General features: G+C 59.1%; 1 protein-coding gene across 2 annotated transcripts in view; it reads left to right on the top strand.

Moving 5' to 3' along the window:
* The window catches only part of UBE2O (ubiquitin conjugating enzyme E2 O), a 58,161-nt gene that overhangs the window by 36,658 nt on the left and 3,513 nt on the right, over positions 1 to 17,990 (top strand). Inside the window, exons 2-15 of one of the 2 annotated variants that reach the window (XM_082705164.1) lie at positions 7,691 to 7,750; positions 7,853 to 7,963; positions 9,518 to 9,615; positions 10,047 to 10,110; positions 10,787 to 10,930; positions 11,355 to 11,464; positions 11,611 to 11,761; positions 12,010 to 12,482; positions 12,853 to 13,007; positions 13,265 to 13,377; positions 13,460 to 13,588; positions 14,252 to 14,341; positions 15,324 to 16,020; positions 16,275 to 16,411. In XM_082705164.1, coding sequence (XP_082561290.1) covers positions 7,691 to 7,750; positions 7,853 to 7,963; positions 9,518 to 9,615; positions 10,047 to 10,110; positions 10,787 to 10,930; positions 11,355 to 11,464; positions 11,611 to 11,761; positions 12,010 to 12,482; positions 12,853 to 13,007; positions 13,265 to 13,377; positions 13,460 to 13,588; positions 14,252 to 14,341; positions 15,324 to 16,020; positions 16,275 to 16,411 — 2,532 coding nt within the window. The remainder of the gene's footprint in view (positions 1 to 7,690; positions 7,751 to 7,852; positions 7,964 to 9,517; positions 9,616 to 10,046; positions 10,111 to 10,786; positions 10,931 to 11,354; positions 11,465 to 11,610; positions 11,762 to 12,009; positions 12,483 to 12,852; positions 13,008 to 13,264; positions 13,378 to 13,459; positions 13,589 to 14,251; positions 14,342 to 15,323; positions 16,021 to 16,274; positions 16,412 to 17,990) is intronic. The other variant, XM_082705165.1, reaches the window with a different exon arrangement.

Here is a 17,990-nt window from a genome sequence, read left to right as displayed (position 1 = left end):
CCCAGGACCCCGAGATCATGACCTGAGCTGAAGGCAGAGGCTTAACCCACTGAGCCACCCAGGCGCCCCAGACCCCCACCTTCTACTGCAGGGCCCTCCCAGTGCGGCGCTCACCACGGACCCACGGGCAGCACAGAAGTGTCTGTGACCTCTGCTGAAGGGACGGGGGTCTGGTTAGGAGGCCCCAGGGTCCCCAACACAAGTAGAAGCCCCGTTGACCTGTTTCACCGTTCTCCGGTTTGCCTTGGACTCAGAGCCCACTCCGGCCGTCCGGTGGGTGGGAGGGATGGTTTCGCCCAGCTCGCTCCTACCCCATGGACGTTGTCAGCCCTCGGAAATTTCCAGTGCTGGTCTGACCTCATACTCCTTTCAGGACTCTGTTCTCGGAGTCCTGACCCAGGTTAAACAGCCTCCTTCCTCCGTAAGTCTACGGGGCCACTTTCCCCCTCCCCAGGCCAAGCAGCAGGGCGGTTGGTTTTTCTTCTCCTGAGAAAGATCTGGTCTCCTCGCTGAGCATCGGCTTCGGAGAGATCTGCCCGAGGCCTGGGGCCTGGTTCAGTCCGGCCAAGTTTAGTAAAGCCTCCCTCGGAATACACAGCCAAACCGGGGCCGCTGTAGGCTGTCCCCAGTTTTCCACTCGCTCACCAGGGGGGCAGGGTAGGGCTGGCCCTCAGCTGGCCTTGCGACAGCGGAGACTTCACAGAGTCCGCTGGGTGCTCGGCACGATGAGCCTTTTGAGGTTTTGAGTTTGAAGCTGTTCCCGGTTGTGAGTTGAGGGTGTGGCGTTGAGAACATCACTAACTCCCAGGAACGACCTGCTTGGTTTTCCGCCGGTGGGACGGAAGGACAACGCTGGCATCTCCCGTCTGGCCGTCCCTGGAGTCCGCCGGGCAGTGGCGGTGGTCGGCGCGCGCATTCTAGCCTTGACACAAACGCTTAGGCTCCTTTAAGCCCCTCTTGGCTTTTGTCGGGGACTTCGGCCCCTTCCCCTCTCACACGGAGCCCAGTGCTCGCGCCAGCTTTTCTCCCCAGAGCGGGTGCTTGGCCTCTGCTGAGGAGGCCAGCGCGAAGGCCCCGCCAAGTCCTATGAATGTGACGTTCAGATCCGTTTGAAAATTGCTTCTTATATCGGCATCTTTGTATGTTCAACCTATCGATCAGCCTCAGCTGCCTTTTTCTATTCTTGGACCGTCTCTGCACAGCGAATTCGGCTTTCTCTAGGTCGGCGAGCAGCGGTGTTAGGAGGGGCAGCCTGGACCTGCTCTCATTCCTGCTGTGTTGTCAGTGCTGGGCCTCGAGGTGGCGGCTGAGGGGAGCAGCGTGCACCTAGGCTGAGGGCAGGGAGAGGGGCGAGGCCCTCCTGGTCCTCCTGGAGCTGACCTGGGGGGGGCAGTGGAAGCCCCTGGCCCCGCTGCCAGGTCGCCTTTTCCCTGTGCCCTTCCTGCTTCCCGACGGTGGGAGGCGCCTCATGAGCTCTGTCTTCCGGACTCGTCCAGGGTGATCTGGTCCCCGCACCACCATTCTGGGGGCAGCCTCAGGGCTTTTGGCCTCAAGGCTGCTGATGTTTTGGGCTGGATGGTTCTTTGTCGTGGCACCAGGGGCAGGGTGGGGGGCCATCCTGTGCCCTGTTGGAGGGTCAGCTGCATCCATACCTGCCACCTCCCAGAAACCCCCTTCCCCAGCCGCTGACGGCCACAAACGCGTCCAGAGACACTCCAGATGCTGTCTGGGAGGCAAGCTTGCCCGCCTCTGCCCCCGCCCCCCGCCCCGAGAACCACCGGGTTCATTGGTCTCCCCACCCCTCCCTACAGTGTGTTCTCCACCCAACAGCCAGAGGCTCCTTTTAATACCCTTGTCCTGTGTGCTCTCTGCTCCGAGCCTGCAGGGGCTTCCATCTCCATGAGGATGGAACCCCAGGTCCTTCCTGCCCTCCGTTCCAGCCCCACCTCCGCTGCCCTCTCCGGTCACCCAGCGCGCTGGGCACACGGGTCTTCAAGGCAGCCCTCTCTCTGCTTGGAAAGCTCACTCCCCCCTGTACCCAGCTCTCTGGTCAGATGTCACCTTGGAGTGGCCTTTCCTCACCAGCCGTGTAAAATAACTCACCCTTGCTTCCTCCCGCTCTGCCTCTCACCCCGGCCCTCGCGTTGCCTTGTTTTTCTGAATGGCACTTACCACTACTTGACCTATGCGTGCGTGTGTGCCCCGTACACGTGTGTGTGTGCATGCACACGTACGTCGTGTGCGTCTCCTCTAGAACACAAGCTTTGTGACGCCAGGCACACAGGAGGTGCCAGTCATCGTTGTTCAGAGGAGTCATTTCCTCCAGAGCTGTGCCAGCCCCCCTGTCCCTGGGGGCAGAGGTGTTGTCGGACACTTGTTTCCAGAACAGGCAGGAGCAGCAAAGGATGTCCCGCAGTTCTGTCCCCAAATTGTCTGAAGTAACCCATACCCCCTTTAAAGATTTTATTTATTTGTTTGACAGAGAGACACAGCAAGAGAGGGAACACATGCTAGGGGAGTGGAGCTCCCGCTGAGCAGGGAGGCCGATGCGGGACTCGATCCCAGGACCCTGCGATCCTGACCTGAGCCGAAGGCAGGCGCTTAGGGACTAAGGTGCCCCCACGCATGCCCTCTTTAAAAGCCAGCCATGGTTCCTTCTCACAGAGACACGTGAACACTTTGTCTTGGTATCCTGTTTGTTTCTATTCAGAATCTTCAGACAGCTACACTCTGCCTCCAGAAATGTTGATGGTCACCGCCTTAGAGGTGGTTCATTGTGGTAGAGCCAGTAATGACCCCTGAAATCTACCCATCCGCCACCTCAGATCCCACCCTGGTAACCGTCTTATTTGTTTTCGTTCTTTTTTTTTTAACTGCCATTGGGGTGCACCTAACAGAAACACATGGCTTTGTTCGAAGTCATTCACCTCATTTATTTTATTTATTAATTATTTTTATTAACATATAATGTACTATTAGCCCCAGGGGTACAGGTCTGTGGATCGTCAGGCTTACACACTTCACAGCACTCACCATAGCACATACCCTCCCCAGTGTCCATCACCAGCCACCCCATCTCTACCCCACCTCCCCCCAGCAACCCTCAGTTTGTTTTGTGAGATGAAGAGTCTCTTACGGTGTGTCTCCCTCCCGATCCCATCTTGTTTCATTTTTTCCTTCTCTATCCTCCCGTCCCCCCTCCCCGCCCTGCTTCTCAGATTCCTCATATCAGAGAGATATGATAATTGTCTTTCTCTGATTGAGTTATTTCGCTCCGCATAATACCCTCTAGTTCCATCCACTTCATTATAAATGGCAGGATTTGGGGGTTTTGATGGCTGCATAGTATTCCATTGTATATATATTCCACATCTTCCTTATCCATTCATCTGTTGATGGACATCTGGGCTCTTTCCATAGGTTGGCTGTTGCGGACATTGCTGCTATAAACATTGGGGTGCACATGCCCCTTCAGATCACTGCATTTGTATCTTTAGGGTAAATACTCAGTAGTGCGATTGCTGGGTTGTAGGGTAGCTCTATTTTCAACTTTTTTCTTTTTTTTTTTTTTTTTAAGATTTTATATATTTATTTATTTGACAGAGAGAGGGAGAGAGATCACAAGTAGGCAGGCATGCAGAGAGAGAGGAGGAGGCAGGCTCCCTGCTGAGCAGAGAGCCGATGCGGGGCTCGATCCCAGGACCCTGAGATCATGACCTGAGCTGAAGGCAGAAGCTTAACCCACTGAGCCACCCAGGCACCCCTGTTTTCAACTTTTAAAGGAGCCTCCACTCTGCCTTCCAGAGTGGCTGCTCCAGCTTGCATTCCCACCAGCAGTGTAGGAGGGTTCCCCTCTCTCCGCATCCTCGCCAGCATCGGTCATTTCCTGACTGGTTAATTTTAGCCATTCTGAGTGGTGTGAGGTGGTATCTCATTGTGGTTTTCATTTGTATTTCCCTGATGCCAAGTGATATGGAGCACTTTCTCATGTGTCTGTTGGCCATCTGGATGTCTTTGCAGAAATGTCTGTTCATGTCTTCTGCCCATTTCTTTTTTTTTTTTTTTAAGATTTTATTTATTTATTTGACAGACAGAGATCACAAGTTGGCAGAGAGGCAGGCAGAGAGAGAGAGAGAGAAAAGAAGGGAAGCAGGCTCCCTGCTGAGCAGACAGCCCAAAGTGGGGCTCGATCCCAGGACCCTGGGATCACGACCTGGGCTGAAGGCAGAGGCTTTAACCCACTGAGCCACCCAGGCGCCCCTCTTCTGCCCATTTCTTGATTGCACTATCTGTTCTTTGGGTGTTGAGTTTGATAAGTTCTTTAAAGATTTTGGATACTAGCCGTTCATCTGATATATCATTTGCGAATACCTTCTTCCATTCTGTCAGTTGTCTTTTGGTTTTGTTGACTGTTTCCTTTGCTGTGCGAAAGCTTCCAAACTTGATGAAGTCCTAATAGTTCATGTTTGCCCTCGCTTCCCTTGCCTTTTGGCAATGAGACGCACATGGCTTTGTATGCGGACTAGTTGAGCTCCAGAGCCTGGCGTGTTCCGCCAGCAAGCACAGCGCCCTTTAGGGGGAAGCCTCTAGCCTCTGGCACCTGCCGTCTGGATGCGGGATGTCTTCCTCTTTGGCCCCAGAAAGGAATAGGGCGTTGAATGCCTTTATAATCAGGAGAGGAATCACTGTTACAGGAGTTCCTGCCAGGAATAGGTTTTACTCTGCTCTTATCTCTGCAGCTTGGGGACGGATGAGCTTGTCGTGTGGTTAAGAGAATGGCTTCTGCAGCCCGTCAGAGTTCAAGTCAAGGTCCACATGCGGAGCTATGTGACCATGAACAAGTTCCTCATTTTCTCTTCATGTCAGTTCACTCCTCTGTAAAATGGGGATGATTTAGTAGTACAGTAATAGTACGTCCTTCACAGCACTATGGATAAAACACACCAAGTGCAAGTAGACTGCTCGAGACATAGTAAGCACCAGTTGCTGTAGGCAGAGGACACCGAGCTCCCAAGCCCCCAGGAGCGCAGCGGTGCCCTCCGAGTGGGGACATGGGGAGCCTTAGTGATGTGGGTAGCACATGGTGGGCGCAGGGAGAGGAAGGGGGTGTTTGGAAGGAACTGCGCGGTGGAGAGGCACACGGATGGGAGAGGACTGGCTTGTTTGGGTGAAGGTAGCGCCCTGCGTGGGTGGGACATAGGGAGTTGGGAAGGAAAGTGTTGAGAGAAGGGAGAGCCTTGCATGTTGTCCAAAGCCCTTCTAGACGCTCTTGTCATTTTTCTGGAATTCCCAGGGGATTCGTCAGAAGAGTGGCCGCCATGCCCCTCCTCCTTGTTGCTTCACTCTGCTCCGCTCTCAGCACTCTCAGGGCTTTGGAGAAAGGTCCCTCCTTGTCATGGAAGGTTGTTAGAAGAGCCTGGAAACCAGGCCTCACCCTGGAGTGGACTCTGGTAAAAGGCCAGCCACAGGGGCAGAGGGCCCCGTCCGGAGGACGGTGTTTGCTAACCAGGCCCCCTCACCCTGCCTCTGGCCTTGCGGTGATGCCAGCCTTCACTCCTGCCTTGTTGCCGCATCCGCCTCCACGTGGGAGCCTCAGTTTCCCCTGTGCATTCAGGAGCAGTGTCCCATGGCCAGGGTGCCGTGAGGCTGGGCAGTGTGCCGACCGTTCAGGATCTGTGCCTGTGCTGCTCCATTCCTGCGGCTCTGTCAGGGACCCACGCAGACCCCCAGGTGGGGACACGATCTACAGCCTCGACTTGGGGGCTTTTCTCAGGGATGCCTGAGCAGACGAGGCGGCCTGTGCCCGAGGCCACAGCTCCCAGCGAGGACGGCACCCCTTGCCCTGCACAGCAGTCCTTCTCCCACTGGATTTCCTGGCACTGCAACTTTGGTTTCTATGGCAACTTGGAGAGACTTGCAATTGTGGCTTTTTAAAGTCTAAACTGGGAGCAGAGGTTTGAGGTAGGTTGGGATAGCACTGGAAATACCATGTCCCAGACCAGAGCCGTGGGCGCAGAGGGTCACAGGACAGGAAGTTCTTTGAGTCAGAAAAGTGGCACCATCACCCCAACAGAGCCTTAGCAGAGTTCCGTGTGCCCCCCGCCCCCGGCTCCCGGGATCTTTGCGCAGAGTGAAGAAGAGCCTGAACTCAGAGGGTCTCCGCCTGTGGCTTGGGGCCGGTGGCCTCAGGAGGAGCGGTCACATGTGGCATTTGCTGAGTGCGTCCTGTGTGCCAGGGGCCCTGGGCCCATCCGTGCTTTCGTTGCCTTGTTAATCCCTGACCCGCTGTGAGATGGCTGCCCCCACCCCCCCTGCACAGGTGGGCGCAAGCGATCTGCCCGAGGTTTTGGAGTGGGCACATCTCCGTGTCTGGCTCAGGGACCCTGGAGGTTAACACCTGGGCTCGCTCTCGTCTGGCTCGCGGCCTATATTCCCACGTAGGAAAAACCTCTATCACCTGTTGGTGGGGGAGCCCATTGCTTCCCCCTTTACTTTTTGGGGTTTTTTTAAAGTTTTATTTAAGTCGCCTCTACACCCAGCATGGGGCTTGAGCTCATGACCCCGAGACCCTGAGATCAAGAGTCCCACGCTCTTCTGACTGAGCCCACCAGGCACCTCTCCCCTTTAGTTTGTGAAGGTCCGATCCCCCTGATGGCAGGGTCGTCTTAGCCGTCATCCCCGCAGTTTCGGGGACCTCGAGCCAGGGTCTTCTTTTTCATGTGTCCGTTCTCCTTCCATGGCGGTCACCTTTCCATGCCCCAGGTCTTGGAGTGGGGGCAGTGATCTTAGGGGTCTGGGGTGGGGCATTGTTTGAGAGAGCAGCTCTCGCTTCCCTGTGGTTTGGGGTGTTGGAGGTGCCCGTCCCGAGGAGATGGGCAGTCGCAGAGCCTCACCCATGGCTCCATGGAGAACTCCGGAGCAGCGCCCCGGGTTAGCGGAGCCAGCAAGGGAGAGGTGCTGGCCTGGCGGAGGACCGTCTTCCGCCTGCGCCGTGGGAGGGCGCCCCTGGGCCTGGCAGAGGGAGGGGAGGGCTCTCGAGAGGCCCAGCTGTCCTCGGGGGCCGCTGCCGCGGGGTGTTTGCAGCTGGAGGGGTCAGGTGCTCGCCGTGCACGTGGCCGGGCTCCGGAGCCTGCTGTCCTGAGTTAGCCCAGGCCTGCGGCCTCCGCAGCACATGAGATAAGGACCGGGCTGCGGCTGGCCAGAGAGGATAGCCCAGATTAGAAGGTCGTGTCGGGTGACAGCAGGCCTCAGGGTGACCTGCTCAGCTCCGTGTCACACTCGTCCTCCGCCCCCTCTGCTCAGCGCTCAGCAGCAGGGGCCGGGCAGGCGCTTGGAGAAAGGAGAAAAAGGATTTCTCTCCCAGCAGAGTGCTTTGCCGTGTGAGGGGCCGCTGACCCCTTCATGAGACGAGGCCCTTCTGCCACCTGCCGCTTCACGCAGCTTCTCTGTACGGTCGCAGTGACCGTCCGTCACCATCGCGCTTGCCTCTGCAGGGTGGGGGAGGTGGCGTCTGAGGGTCGGCCTCTCGGGCTGGGTGCGATCAGAGCAGGCTGTGGCACGTGCCGAAGCCGCCCCCGGGATCTGTGCAGCCAGCTGGACGCGTGTGACCACGTGGGTGAGAAGTTGGGAGAAAGATGCAGCTTCTGCGGACGTCAGAGGCCGTTGTGTCACACTGTGCTCTTCTCCTCAGCTGAAGCTCGAGGACCGCTCCGTCGTGCCCCGGGACGTGGTCCGGCATATGCGATCCACCGTGAGTCTTGTGCGGGGGTGGCCTGGGGATGGTCTGGGCCGGGTCTGCCCTGATGGCGGGGACCGTGCACGTCCTCACGCCTGGATGCCTTCTCCTCCCCAGGACAGTCAGTGCGGCACCGTGATCGACGTCAGCATCGACTGTGCGGTCAAGCTGATCGGCACCAACTGCATCATCTACCCCGTCAACAGCAAGGACCTCCAGCACATCTGGGTGAGAGGCCCCGCCTGCCAGCCCTCCTCCCGCGGCCCCGCAGGGCCCAGCCCGCCAGTGTGTGCCCGGGGCAATGCCTCGGGCTGCTGGGCGTGAGGCCGGGCACATCCTGTGCCGCCAGCGTGGCCGCTGCTGCTGGTCTCTTTACCTCGCTGCCGCTCCTCTCTGTGGCTTCCTTTGTGAAAAACACATTTCTTCGTTCATTTCTTTTTTAAGTGATTTCAGACTCAGGAGAAGCTGTGAGTTCTGTGCTCCCTGCGTCCTCGGGCTCCTTGGCTGTGAGCCTTTCCCTGCACTTGCCCCATCATGACCTTCCTTCTCCCGTTCCCCTGTCTCCTTCTCGCTGCCTGCTCTTCTCTCTGAAGCCTTGGGAAGCCGGCTACGGGTCGAGTGCCCCGTGGCCCCGGGCCCCCAGTTTAGGAAGTCAGCCCTGGGGCGTGGCTGTCCCGTCCCCAGACTCCGTGCAGCGTCCCTCCTGTACCCTTCCTCCCCCTCCGACCCAGGATTCCATTCAGGAGCACACGCTGCTTGTAGCTGTCGGCTCTTCCATTCCTCATCTGGAACCGCTCCCCAGTCTCACTTTGTCGTCCGCCCCCTGGCACCTTCTGCTGGCCGACCCTGAGCGTGGAGCTCTGTGCCGTCGCCTCCTGACCAGAATCAGGCACCTGTATCCTCGGCAGGGCCGCCCAGTGACCCCTGAGCTCTGCCTGGCCCCATGTGTCCAGTGGCCACAGCCGGGGGCGGAGGTTTTGACTCTGATCCCAGCCGTGTCTGCCGCACCTCCCCATGAGGTCCCCTCTCACGCCTTTGCTAGTGATTCTGCTTTGTGACGAGGTGCTCCGAGATGGCGGCAATAACCTGTCGCTTGTGAAACCCCAGTCTGCTGGCCCTGGACTCTGTGAGCCTCCCCCGCCCCGGCAGCCAGGGCTCCGACGGCCTCTGACGGTCTCTGGGGGGCTGTATGAAGCCCGTGTTCTACCTCATGTTGAGAAGTCGGCATTCTGTGCAGAACGGCTGTGCCTTCAGCCTCATTTGTGGATTTATTCATATGTTTTTTACATCTGGGTGGACTCAGATTCCTGTTTTGTCCAATCGGCTGTAATTCCTGACTACCATTGTTTGTTTTGTTGCTTAAATTATCGCAGATTTGGCCAGTAAGAGCCCCTTCGAGCTGACATCAGTGTCATTTATACCTTCTCTCTCTCTTTTTTTTTCTTTCCTTTTTAAGCACTTTCTGACTTTCTAGCTTCCCTGATCCAGCCCTGGATCATTTGTCCAAAGAGCCTTGGTTCCTTTCAGAGGAGAATGGTATTCTGGTATTGTCTCATTGCCACGAGGCAGCTGCCCGCCGAGGCCTCCTCCACCCTGGGAAGGGGAGCTGGGCTGTGGCCCGGAACTCCCGGGGGGCAGCCAGCCCCTTAGGCCATGGCCGACTGGCCCAGGCAGGAAGCCCTCTGGATCGCTCCTCCTGTGTCACAGGGTACAGAGAGGGACAGGTGTGCTGCACACCAGAGCCACCTGCCGCCTCTCACGCCCCGTTCCCTCCATCTGCAGCCTTTCATGTATGGGGACTACATTGCCTATGACTGCTGGTTGGGGAAGGTCTATGATTTAAAGAACCAGATCATCCTGAAGCTGTCCAACGGTGCCAGGTACGCGGCTCACGACACGGGGCCACGCTGGGAAGGGGCCGCCCAGGGACAAGGAGCCAAGTGTGTTTTCTCCCAGGGCCCGTGAGGACATGTGCTGCAAGCGCTCAGGGCCTGACCATGGACTGGTCTCCTGTCGCCCTGGCCTCATTTAGAGTGTCTGCTAGGGGTTGATGCTTTATTTTAGACACTCTTTAATGGTAGCGAGCTCTCCCGTGTGGGTTAGGGTCTGGTTGATTTTGAGGGAGTTACTTGGGCAGGTGTGGGGGCCGAGCTGTGGGTAGGGATAAATCACGCCATCACAGAGCCTGCCAGCATCTCAGTGCCTCCGGGTAACTCCTTGTGATACTGGTCAGCCCCGCTGTGTCTCCTGCGGCCTCCCCTGGGGCTCTGTCATTGTGCCCCATGAACCAAATCCCTGTTCGCCATTTCAGGTGCTCCATGAACACAGAAGATGGCGCCAAGCTCTACGATGTCTGCCCCCACGTCAGCGACTCTGTACGTGTGCCCCGCCCATGCAGGCTTCTTGAGGGGTGGGCTTGGGGGGGCAGGATTCATGTTCCCTGTCCCCTGGGCTGCACGGGAAGGAGGACTGCTTAGCAGCCAGCTTGGAGGTAGCCCAGGCTAAGCAGGTGCTGCCTCTGGGCCGAGCGGTTTCCGACAAAAGGAGTGCGTGCGCCCCAGAACGTCCAGAAGTTGGGCGCGGGCAGGAGGTGTTGGAACTTGTCTTTGCGTTTTGTTAACTCGAGCTCACTCTTTAAAAAAATATCTATAGTAGTAGAGTCTGTACACTTGTTCTTACGCTGGGATATTCTGGAACAGTCGTATGTGACCTTGCTTTATAAATAAGTATGGCGGTGTGGGGGTTACAAGAGCAAACAGGTTTGGGGACTGCTGCCCTCAAGAGTCCTCGAAGTGTCTCCCGACCGACATCGTGGACATGGCCTTTAGAGTGTGTTACAATGAGTCAGATGTGCCTTCTCTTAAGCTCGCCGGCTGACTTATATGCACTTTGGTTTGAGAGCTGCTGCTCTGGAGCCCAAGGGTTTGTTCCAGCTTGGGGAGGCAGGGGAGCATGCAGGGGTGAGGCAAGAGAAGGGGTGGATGTGGAGAGCTCTGGCCCTCGAGGAAGTCCCACTCACAAGGACTTTTCCTCTGGCCCCAAACTCTGCAGGGTCTCTTCTTTGATGACTCCTACGGCTTCTACCCGGGCCAGGTGCTCATCGGCCCCGCCAAGATCTTCTCCAGCGTCCAATGGCTGTCGGGGGTCAAGCCTGTGCTCAGCACCAAGAGCAAATTCCGAGTGGTGGTGGAAGAGGTAGGGGCTGGGGTGGGGCCACCTCCTCAGCCTCCGTGCCCCAGAGCTAAGCTGCAACCCGCTCCCTCCTTACCTGCTCCGAGGGCTAAGCCGTACTCCTTAGCCCTTTGACCGGAAAGGGCTCTAAGTAGAGGGAAGCCAGGGTGTGCTCATGGGGTGACTGCTGGGCACATGACCCCCAGCCGGACCGGCCCCGCCAGAGCAAGGTGGCGAGTGGCAGATCCGCTGGGCCCTGACGTGGTGGGGGTCCCTAGGGTGAGGCTGTGGTAGTTACCAGTGGAGCCTGCTCTGGGGGTGTCCTGCTTGGGGCGCTGTACTCTGACGACCCTCTTCCTGCTCTGGAGGTCAGGTGGGCTCTGGGCAGCTGCTTGACTGAGAGCTGTTCAGCTGCTGACTAAGGCCCTGTCCCACCCACCGTCCCCAGGTGCAGGTTGTAGAGCTCAAGGTCACATGGATTACCAAGAGTTTCTGTCCAGGGGGCACGGACAGCGTCAGCCCCCCGCCCTCTGTCATTACTCAGGAAAACCTAGGCAGGTGAGTGGCCCCAGCGTGCCCCCAGCAGCCCCAGTGGCAGGCCCGAGCAGGTCTCTGGGCCAGAGTCGTAGGGAAGCTGAGGTTGAGGGTGGCGTGCGGGGCGCTGACATCAGCCGTGGCCCAGTTCCCACTTCTCTCCCTCCCAGGGTGAAGCGTCTCGGATGCTTTGACCATGCTCAGCGGCAGCTGGGGGAGCGCTGTCTGTATGTCTTCCCAGCCAAGGTAGAGCCGGCCAAGATTGCCTGTGAATGTCCAGAAAAACACTGCGCCCAGGGGGAGGGCTCTATGGCCAAGAAGGTATGTCCTTGGGGTTGGGATCGGTGGGCATTTGAGGAACTGGCCTTGAGCTATTTCCACAGCCAGGAAGGACAGTCTGTGCTTTAGGCCTTGGGGGGCAGCCCTGATCACCCTTGCAGGCCACCTAGGTGTGTATAGCTGCCCCCCCCCGCCCGCCCCGAGCCGCCTGGGTGTCCCCCATGCCCGGGGTGGGGCCGTGCCGGCCCTGCGGCTCCACAGCGCCCGTCCTCCCTGCTCTGCCCTCCCAGGTGAAGCGCCTGTTGAAGAAGCAGGTTGTGAGGATCATGTCCTGCCCCCCGGACGCGCAGTGCCCCAGAGACCATTCCACGGAGGACCCGGCAAAGAAAGGAGGGGCCAGAGCCAAGAGCGAAGCAGGGTCCGTCAGCCCCGAGGGGACGCCCGAGGGGCCCGCCAGCCCGGCCGAGATGCAGGACGGGGGCGCGGAGGAGGCCCCGGCCGTGGGCGAGCCGCTGCCCCCCTTCCTGCTGAAGGAGGGCGGGGACGACAGGCTGCACTCGGCAGAGCAGGACGCGGATGACGAGGCTGCTGACGACACGGACGACACCAGCTCGGTGACCTCCTCGGCCAGCTCCACCACCTCCTCCCAGAGCGGCAGCGGCACGAGCAGAAAGAAGAGCATCCCCTTGTCGATCAAGAACTTAAAGCGAAAACACAAGCGGAAGAAGAATAAAATCACTCGTGACTTCAAGCCAGGGGACAGGTAAACCTGGAGGGCACCCTCTCCCTCCTGGCCGAGGGCCCAGCCTGAGGCCGTCCCTTTGGCACCTATACGTACACACGTGCACGCGCGCGCACACGGGCTGCGAGCCCCCTGCAGGCTCGGGGGTGCCCAGCTGAGGCGACGTCGGTGCCCAGGGTTAGCCTGGGTGGAAAGGAGAGATCTGGGAGCGGGGGTGGCGGGTAGCGTAGTGGCCCCGGCCCCGAGTCTGGCCTCTGGGACCACATTCGCCGAGCTCTCCCCAGTGAGACCTTTCTCAGAGGAGGGTGTAGGTGAGCACACAGGGACCTGTTTGTCTTCTTCCCGCCCGTTTCGTGCGGCCTGGCTGGCGGGTTGCGCCGTGCGCCCGCAGGGTGGCCGTGGAGGTGGTGACCACCATGACCTCGGCAGACGTCATGTGGCAGGATGGCTCCGTGGAGTGCAACATTCGCTCCAACGACCTCTTCCCTGTGCACCACCTGGACAACAACGAGTTCTGCCCCGGAGACTTCGTGGTGGATAAACGAGGTAGCGCCCGCTCTAGAAGGCCGCCTGGCCGAGGGCCTGGGCCGGGCTTGGGAAGGATGGGCCAGAGGTCTCAGGGCAGGGAGGAGACTCCCTCTTGGAAGGTGACTCGCTTTTTCAAGGACTGGGACAGCCTTTTCTGGCCTCCCCCAGCCTAGCCAGGGAGCATCGGGGCTCTGTGCCCTGCCGCGGTTGGGATGTCAGGGGTGGTGGGCAGCACCAGCGCAGCTCCTGAGACGTTCTCTGCTCTGGTTCCCCAGTCCAGAGCTGTCCGGATCCCGCTGTCTACGGTGTGGTGCAGTCTGGCGACCACGTGGGCCGCACCTGCATGGTGAAGTGGTTCAAGCTGCGGCCCAGCGGGGATGACGTGGAGGTGAGTGTGTGCAGCCCCCCTGCGTCTTTGGGGTGCACTGGGCGTGGCCCCTGCACTCGTGACAACCCATCCTGTCCTCCAGCTGATCGGAGAAGAGGAGGACGTGAGCGTCTACGACATTGCCGACCACCCCGACTTCCGGTTCCGCACCACCGACATCGTCATCCGCATTGGCAATACCGAGGACGGAGCTCCTCACAAGGAGGATGAGGTGGGGCTGCGGGCCAGTTGGTGGGGGGGGTTGTCTCTCCATATCCCGTCCAGCATCTGCAGTCCCTGGAGGTGCCACCAGGTGGCCCCAGGAGACCAGATCTGGAAGTCCTCTGGGCTCCCGGGCTGCCTTCAGTGTCTTCCCCACTAGGGCCGCTGCCTGAAGGCCTCCCCAAGGTTTCTCCTGCCAGTCACAGTCAGGGTCAGACTTCCTGTAGCTGCTCCCTGAGCCCCGGTGGCTCCAGCTTCTGGTCCTGAGTGCCGTAGGGGCGCGGGAGCCGCTGGGGGAGGGGGCGTCCACGGCCTCACCATGGGCCTTGGTGAGGGGGTAGGAACATTGCCTGGGGCCAAGCAGAGGAAGAGTAGAAACAAAAGTCCCGTGGCAGGAACCCCATCCTGAGAGTGTCAGGAAATGTGGTGAGAGCAGATGCCGCAGGTAGGAAGGGCGTTTACAGGGGTCTGTGCCCGTGACTGCCCACGTTGGAGCCAGAGGGTCCCACGCTTGAGCTGCTCACCACGTGTGGCTTCTGGCTGGCACCCACGTCCCTTCCCTTCTCATCGCCTCACCCTTGTCACCCATTGCCAGAGCTCCCTTTTGGAGGCGCTCTGGCCTCCCTGCCCCTCAGAGAGCTCCTCCCTTGACCCTGCCCCATTTGCCCCACAGCCGTCGGTTGGCCAAGTGGCCCGTGTGGACGTCAGCAGCAAGGTGGAGGTGGTGTGGGCCGACAACTCGAAGACTATCATCCTGCCCCAGGTGAGCCCCGGCCCGGACCCACACCAGTTGGCTCACAGCTGTGGCAGCTGGGCTGAGAGCCCTGGCCTGTCCTCTGTCCCTTCTCAAGGAACAGGAGGACAGGCTCACAGATCTTCCCGGTGAGGGTCTCTTCTTTTGGGTGTGTGGGTCTCAGGGAGAGCCTCAGAAGAAGGGGGCATCACATGCCGCGTGCTGAGGTGGGGGCGGGAGGCAGGGGAGCAGGGGGGCCGCCCACAGCTGGCCCGAGTCTTGCCCCACCTGGAAGGCTCCCCAGGTTGCCGGGTGTGTGCAGATTGTCACAGACCTTCTGGGTTTGCTGCGTCCCCCTCTCCCCATGCTAAGAAGTACAGCTTGCTTGCTCTAGGACAGAGCCTTTCCCACCAACATTTCTAGGAAAACTTTCCCAGATCAGAAAGAGAAAGGAACAGAGGTGGCGTCCCAGTCCCAGCTCAGCTGTTCTAGCTACTGTTTCTTTGCCCCTTTGAGCTGATCCTCCCTTCCCAGCCCCTCTCCTGGCCCCTGTATGGGGTGCGGGAGGGAGTGGCTCACCCCTTGGTCTGGGCGGCTGTTCCAGGAACACGGGAACAGGATGCAACCCAGTCCAGCTCTGCTGAACCTCCCACTGCTAGTGCATGTTAGTAGCCACAGAGGGGGCTGCCCCGAATCCTCTGGGGGCGGGGTTGGATTTGCCACTGAGGGCAAATGGTGGCCAGTATACACAGGGGCAGAGGAGTCCAGACCAGCCCTTGGCTGCGGGCTGGGGCTTCAAGCCCTGCGGGCGGGTGTGGGGCAGGCAGAGGCCCCTTCCAGAGACCCAGGGACACGGAGAGGCCCAACAGCAGAGTCCAGAGCAGGAAGCGGGGAAAGGCTGGAGGGGGCCCACTGAGGCCTCTGCACCCCGGCACCGCCAGCTCTCAGGGTCGGGGTCTGCCCTAGAGCCCGGCAGAGCCTCTCTGAGCTGCCTGTGCCCCTCTGCCCCCAGCACTTGTACAACATCGAGTCTGAGATCGAGGAGTCAGACTATGACTCGGTGGAAGGCAGCAGCAGCGGGGCGTCGTCGGATGAGTGGGAAGACGACAGCGACAGCTGGGAGACTGACAACGGGCTGGTGGAGGACGAGCACCCCAAGATCGAGGAGCCCCCCATCCCTCCCGCCGAGCAGCCGGCAGCCCCTGAGGAGGACAAGGGGGTGGTGATCAGCGAAGAGGCTGCCACAGCCGCCATTCAGGGGGCTGTGGCCATGGCTGCCCCCGTGGCGGGGCTGATGGAGAAGGCCGGCAAGGACGGGCCCCCAAAGAGCTTCCGGGAGCTGAAAGAGGCCATCAAGATCCTGGAGAGCCTCAAGAACATGACCGTGGAGCAGCTTCTGACGGGCTCCCCCACCTCCCCCACAGTGGAGCCTGAGAAGCCCACTCGGGAGAAGAAGTTTCTAGATGACATCAAGAAACTGCAGGAAAATCTCAAGAAGACGCTGGACAATGTGGCCATTGCGGAGGAGGAGAAGATGGAGGCAGTGCCGGACACAGAGCGCAAGGAGGACAGACCCGAAGGGCAGTCACCTGTGAAGGCCGAGTGGCCCAGCGAGACCCCGGTGCTCTGCCAGCAGTGCGGCGGCAAGCCTGGTGTCACCTTCACCAGTGCTAAGGGCGAGGTGTTCTCAGTGCTGGAGTTCGCGCCCTGTGAGTTCACCTTCTCTGTGCCAGTCCCCTCCCTGCTCCCAGCTGCCGCCTGAGGGGAGGAAGCCATTTCCCTGGTGTGGTCACTGGCGCGGATGCCAGGCTAGTGGGTGCGCAGCCTGTGGGCTTACAGTCGCCTGTCTGGGGAGCAGACCCAGCAGCTGCTCCCTCCGGGCCCACGCGTCCCAAGGGCGGCAGCCAGATAGAGCGCTCAGGGCTTGCCATGACGGACTGACCCCTCTTTGTTCCCCTTCTAGCAAATCACTCTTTTAAGAAAATTGAGTTCCAGCCTCCGGAAGCCAAGAAGTTCTTCAGCACGGTACGGAAGGAGATGGCCCTGCTGGCTACCTCGCTGCCTGACGGCATCATGGTCAAGACCTTTGAGGACAGAATGGCAAGTAGCCTGGAGTGGGCTCGGGGCAGGCAGGTGCGGGCCTGCTGGCGTGGGCGCTTGGTGCCGTGGAGGCGGCTGGCTCTGGGCACCTGGAGCCCCGGGACTGCGCAGCCCGAGAGGCCGCCCACACCCCTTCCTTATAGGGCTGGGAGCCCGGCTCCGCTGGGGCGGGGGGCCGGGGGCAGGACTCCCCGGCCCGTGTCTAGACCACACGGTGTGTTCTTTTCCCCCTCCTTTTAAAAGTTCGTTTTAAAGTACACAGTTATTACCTGAGTACCATTCTTTTGAAATACTAGAACGTCTCAGAAAAAGCTAACGGTGCCTTTGACCAGTCCTCCCGCGGCCCCTACGTGTCATGACTTCAGGAGTTTGTGGGTCTCCCTGCAGAAGACCTTGTATATATGTTCACGTTGTCCTGTGTCACCAGAGCATCGTTTTGTGACTTATCTCACGTGAGCGGTCCAGCCCTGTCCGCATCGTCTGCAGTTTGCTTTTCTTGCTCAGTGGGCTCGTTTTTGAGACCTATTGATCTGGGTGCCTCGTGACCTGGTTCCTTCTCTTTTGGCTACAGGCTAGTCCTCCCCAACGTGGCCATGTCCCACTGCCTTCTCCGCTCCTCTCTCTGCGGCCCAGGCACAGGCAAGCCTGGCCCGGCTCCTCATTCAGTCAACACCTGCACCGGGCCCCTGCTGGGCGCTGCGCGTTGTGCGAGACACTGAACTTAAGTCTGACCCCGGCCCCAGCTGCCGCCCAGCCCTGGTCAGAGGGGCCACAGAATGGAAGAGAGGCGCTGCTTGGCCCTGCCTGCAGCAGGCTGGAGGCCCCAGGGTGGGACTGCTCAGGGTCTTTTTTCTTTTTTCTCTTCATTTTAGGTTTTTTTTTTTTTTGACAGTGAGAGAGGGAACACAAGCAGGGTGAGTGGGAGAGGAAGAAGCAGGTTTCTCACCGAGCAGGGAGCCCAACATGGGGCTCGATCCCAGGACCCTGGGATCATGACCTGAGCCGAAGGCAGACGCTTAATGACTGAGCCACCCAGGCGCCCCCTTGATTTTATTTAAATTCAGTTAATGGTGCCTGGGTGGCTCAGTGGGGTGAAGCTTCTGCCTTTGGCTTAGATCATGATCCCGGGGTCCTGGGATTGAGCCCCACATCGGGCTTTCTGCTCGACGGGGAGTCTGCTTCCTCCTTTCTCTGCCTGCCTCTCTGCATACTTGTGATCTCTGTCTGTCAAATAAATAAATACAATTTTTTTAAAAAATAAGTAAATGAATACATGAATAAATTCAGTCAACATAGGCTACGCTATGAGTTTCAGAGGCGGAGGTCAGTGACTCATCAGTTGTATGTAACCCAGTGCTCACCATCACGGGCCCTCCTGAATGCCAAGCACCCAGGCACCCCATCCCCCCACACCCCCACCCTGGCTGCTCAGGGTTCTTAATGACACTTTTGCTTTTTCTTGAGTTTTAGTAAAACTTTTGAAAATTCCAGACTGTCTCAACTCTGCTGAGAGAAGGGAATGGCATTTTTTCCAAGTCTCACTCAGAGGGACAGGGGAGTAGTGCATTATCTAGAGGCC

The sequence above is a fragment of the Mustela nivalis genome (assembly GCF_964662115.1).
Source record: "Mustela nivalis genome assembly, chromosome: 17".
In the NCBI taxonomy this organism is placed as follows: domain Eukaryota; kingdom Metazoa; phylum Chordata; class Mammalia; order Carnivora; family Mustelidae; genus Mustela; species Mustela nivalis.
Note: the sequence above shows the minus strand (reverse complement) of the source record. Positions and strands in the feature narration are given on the sequence as shown.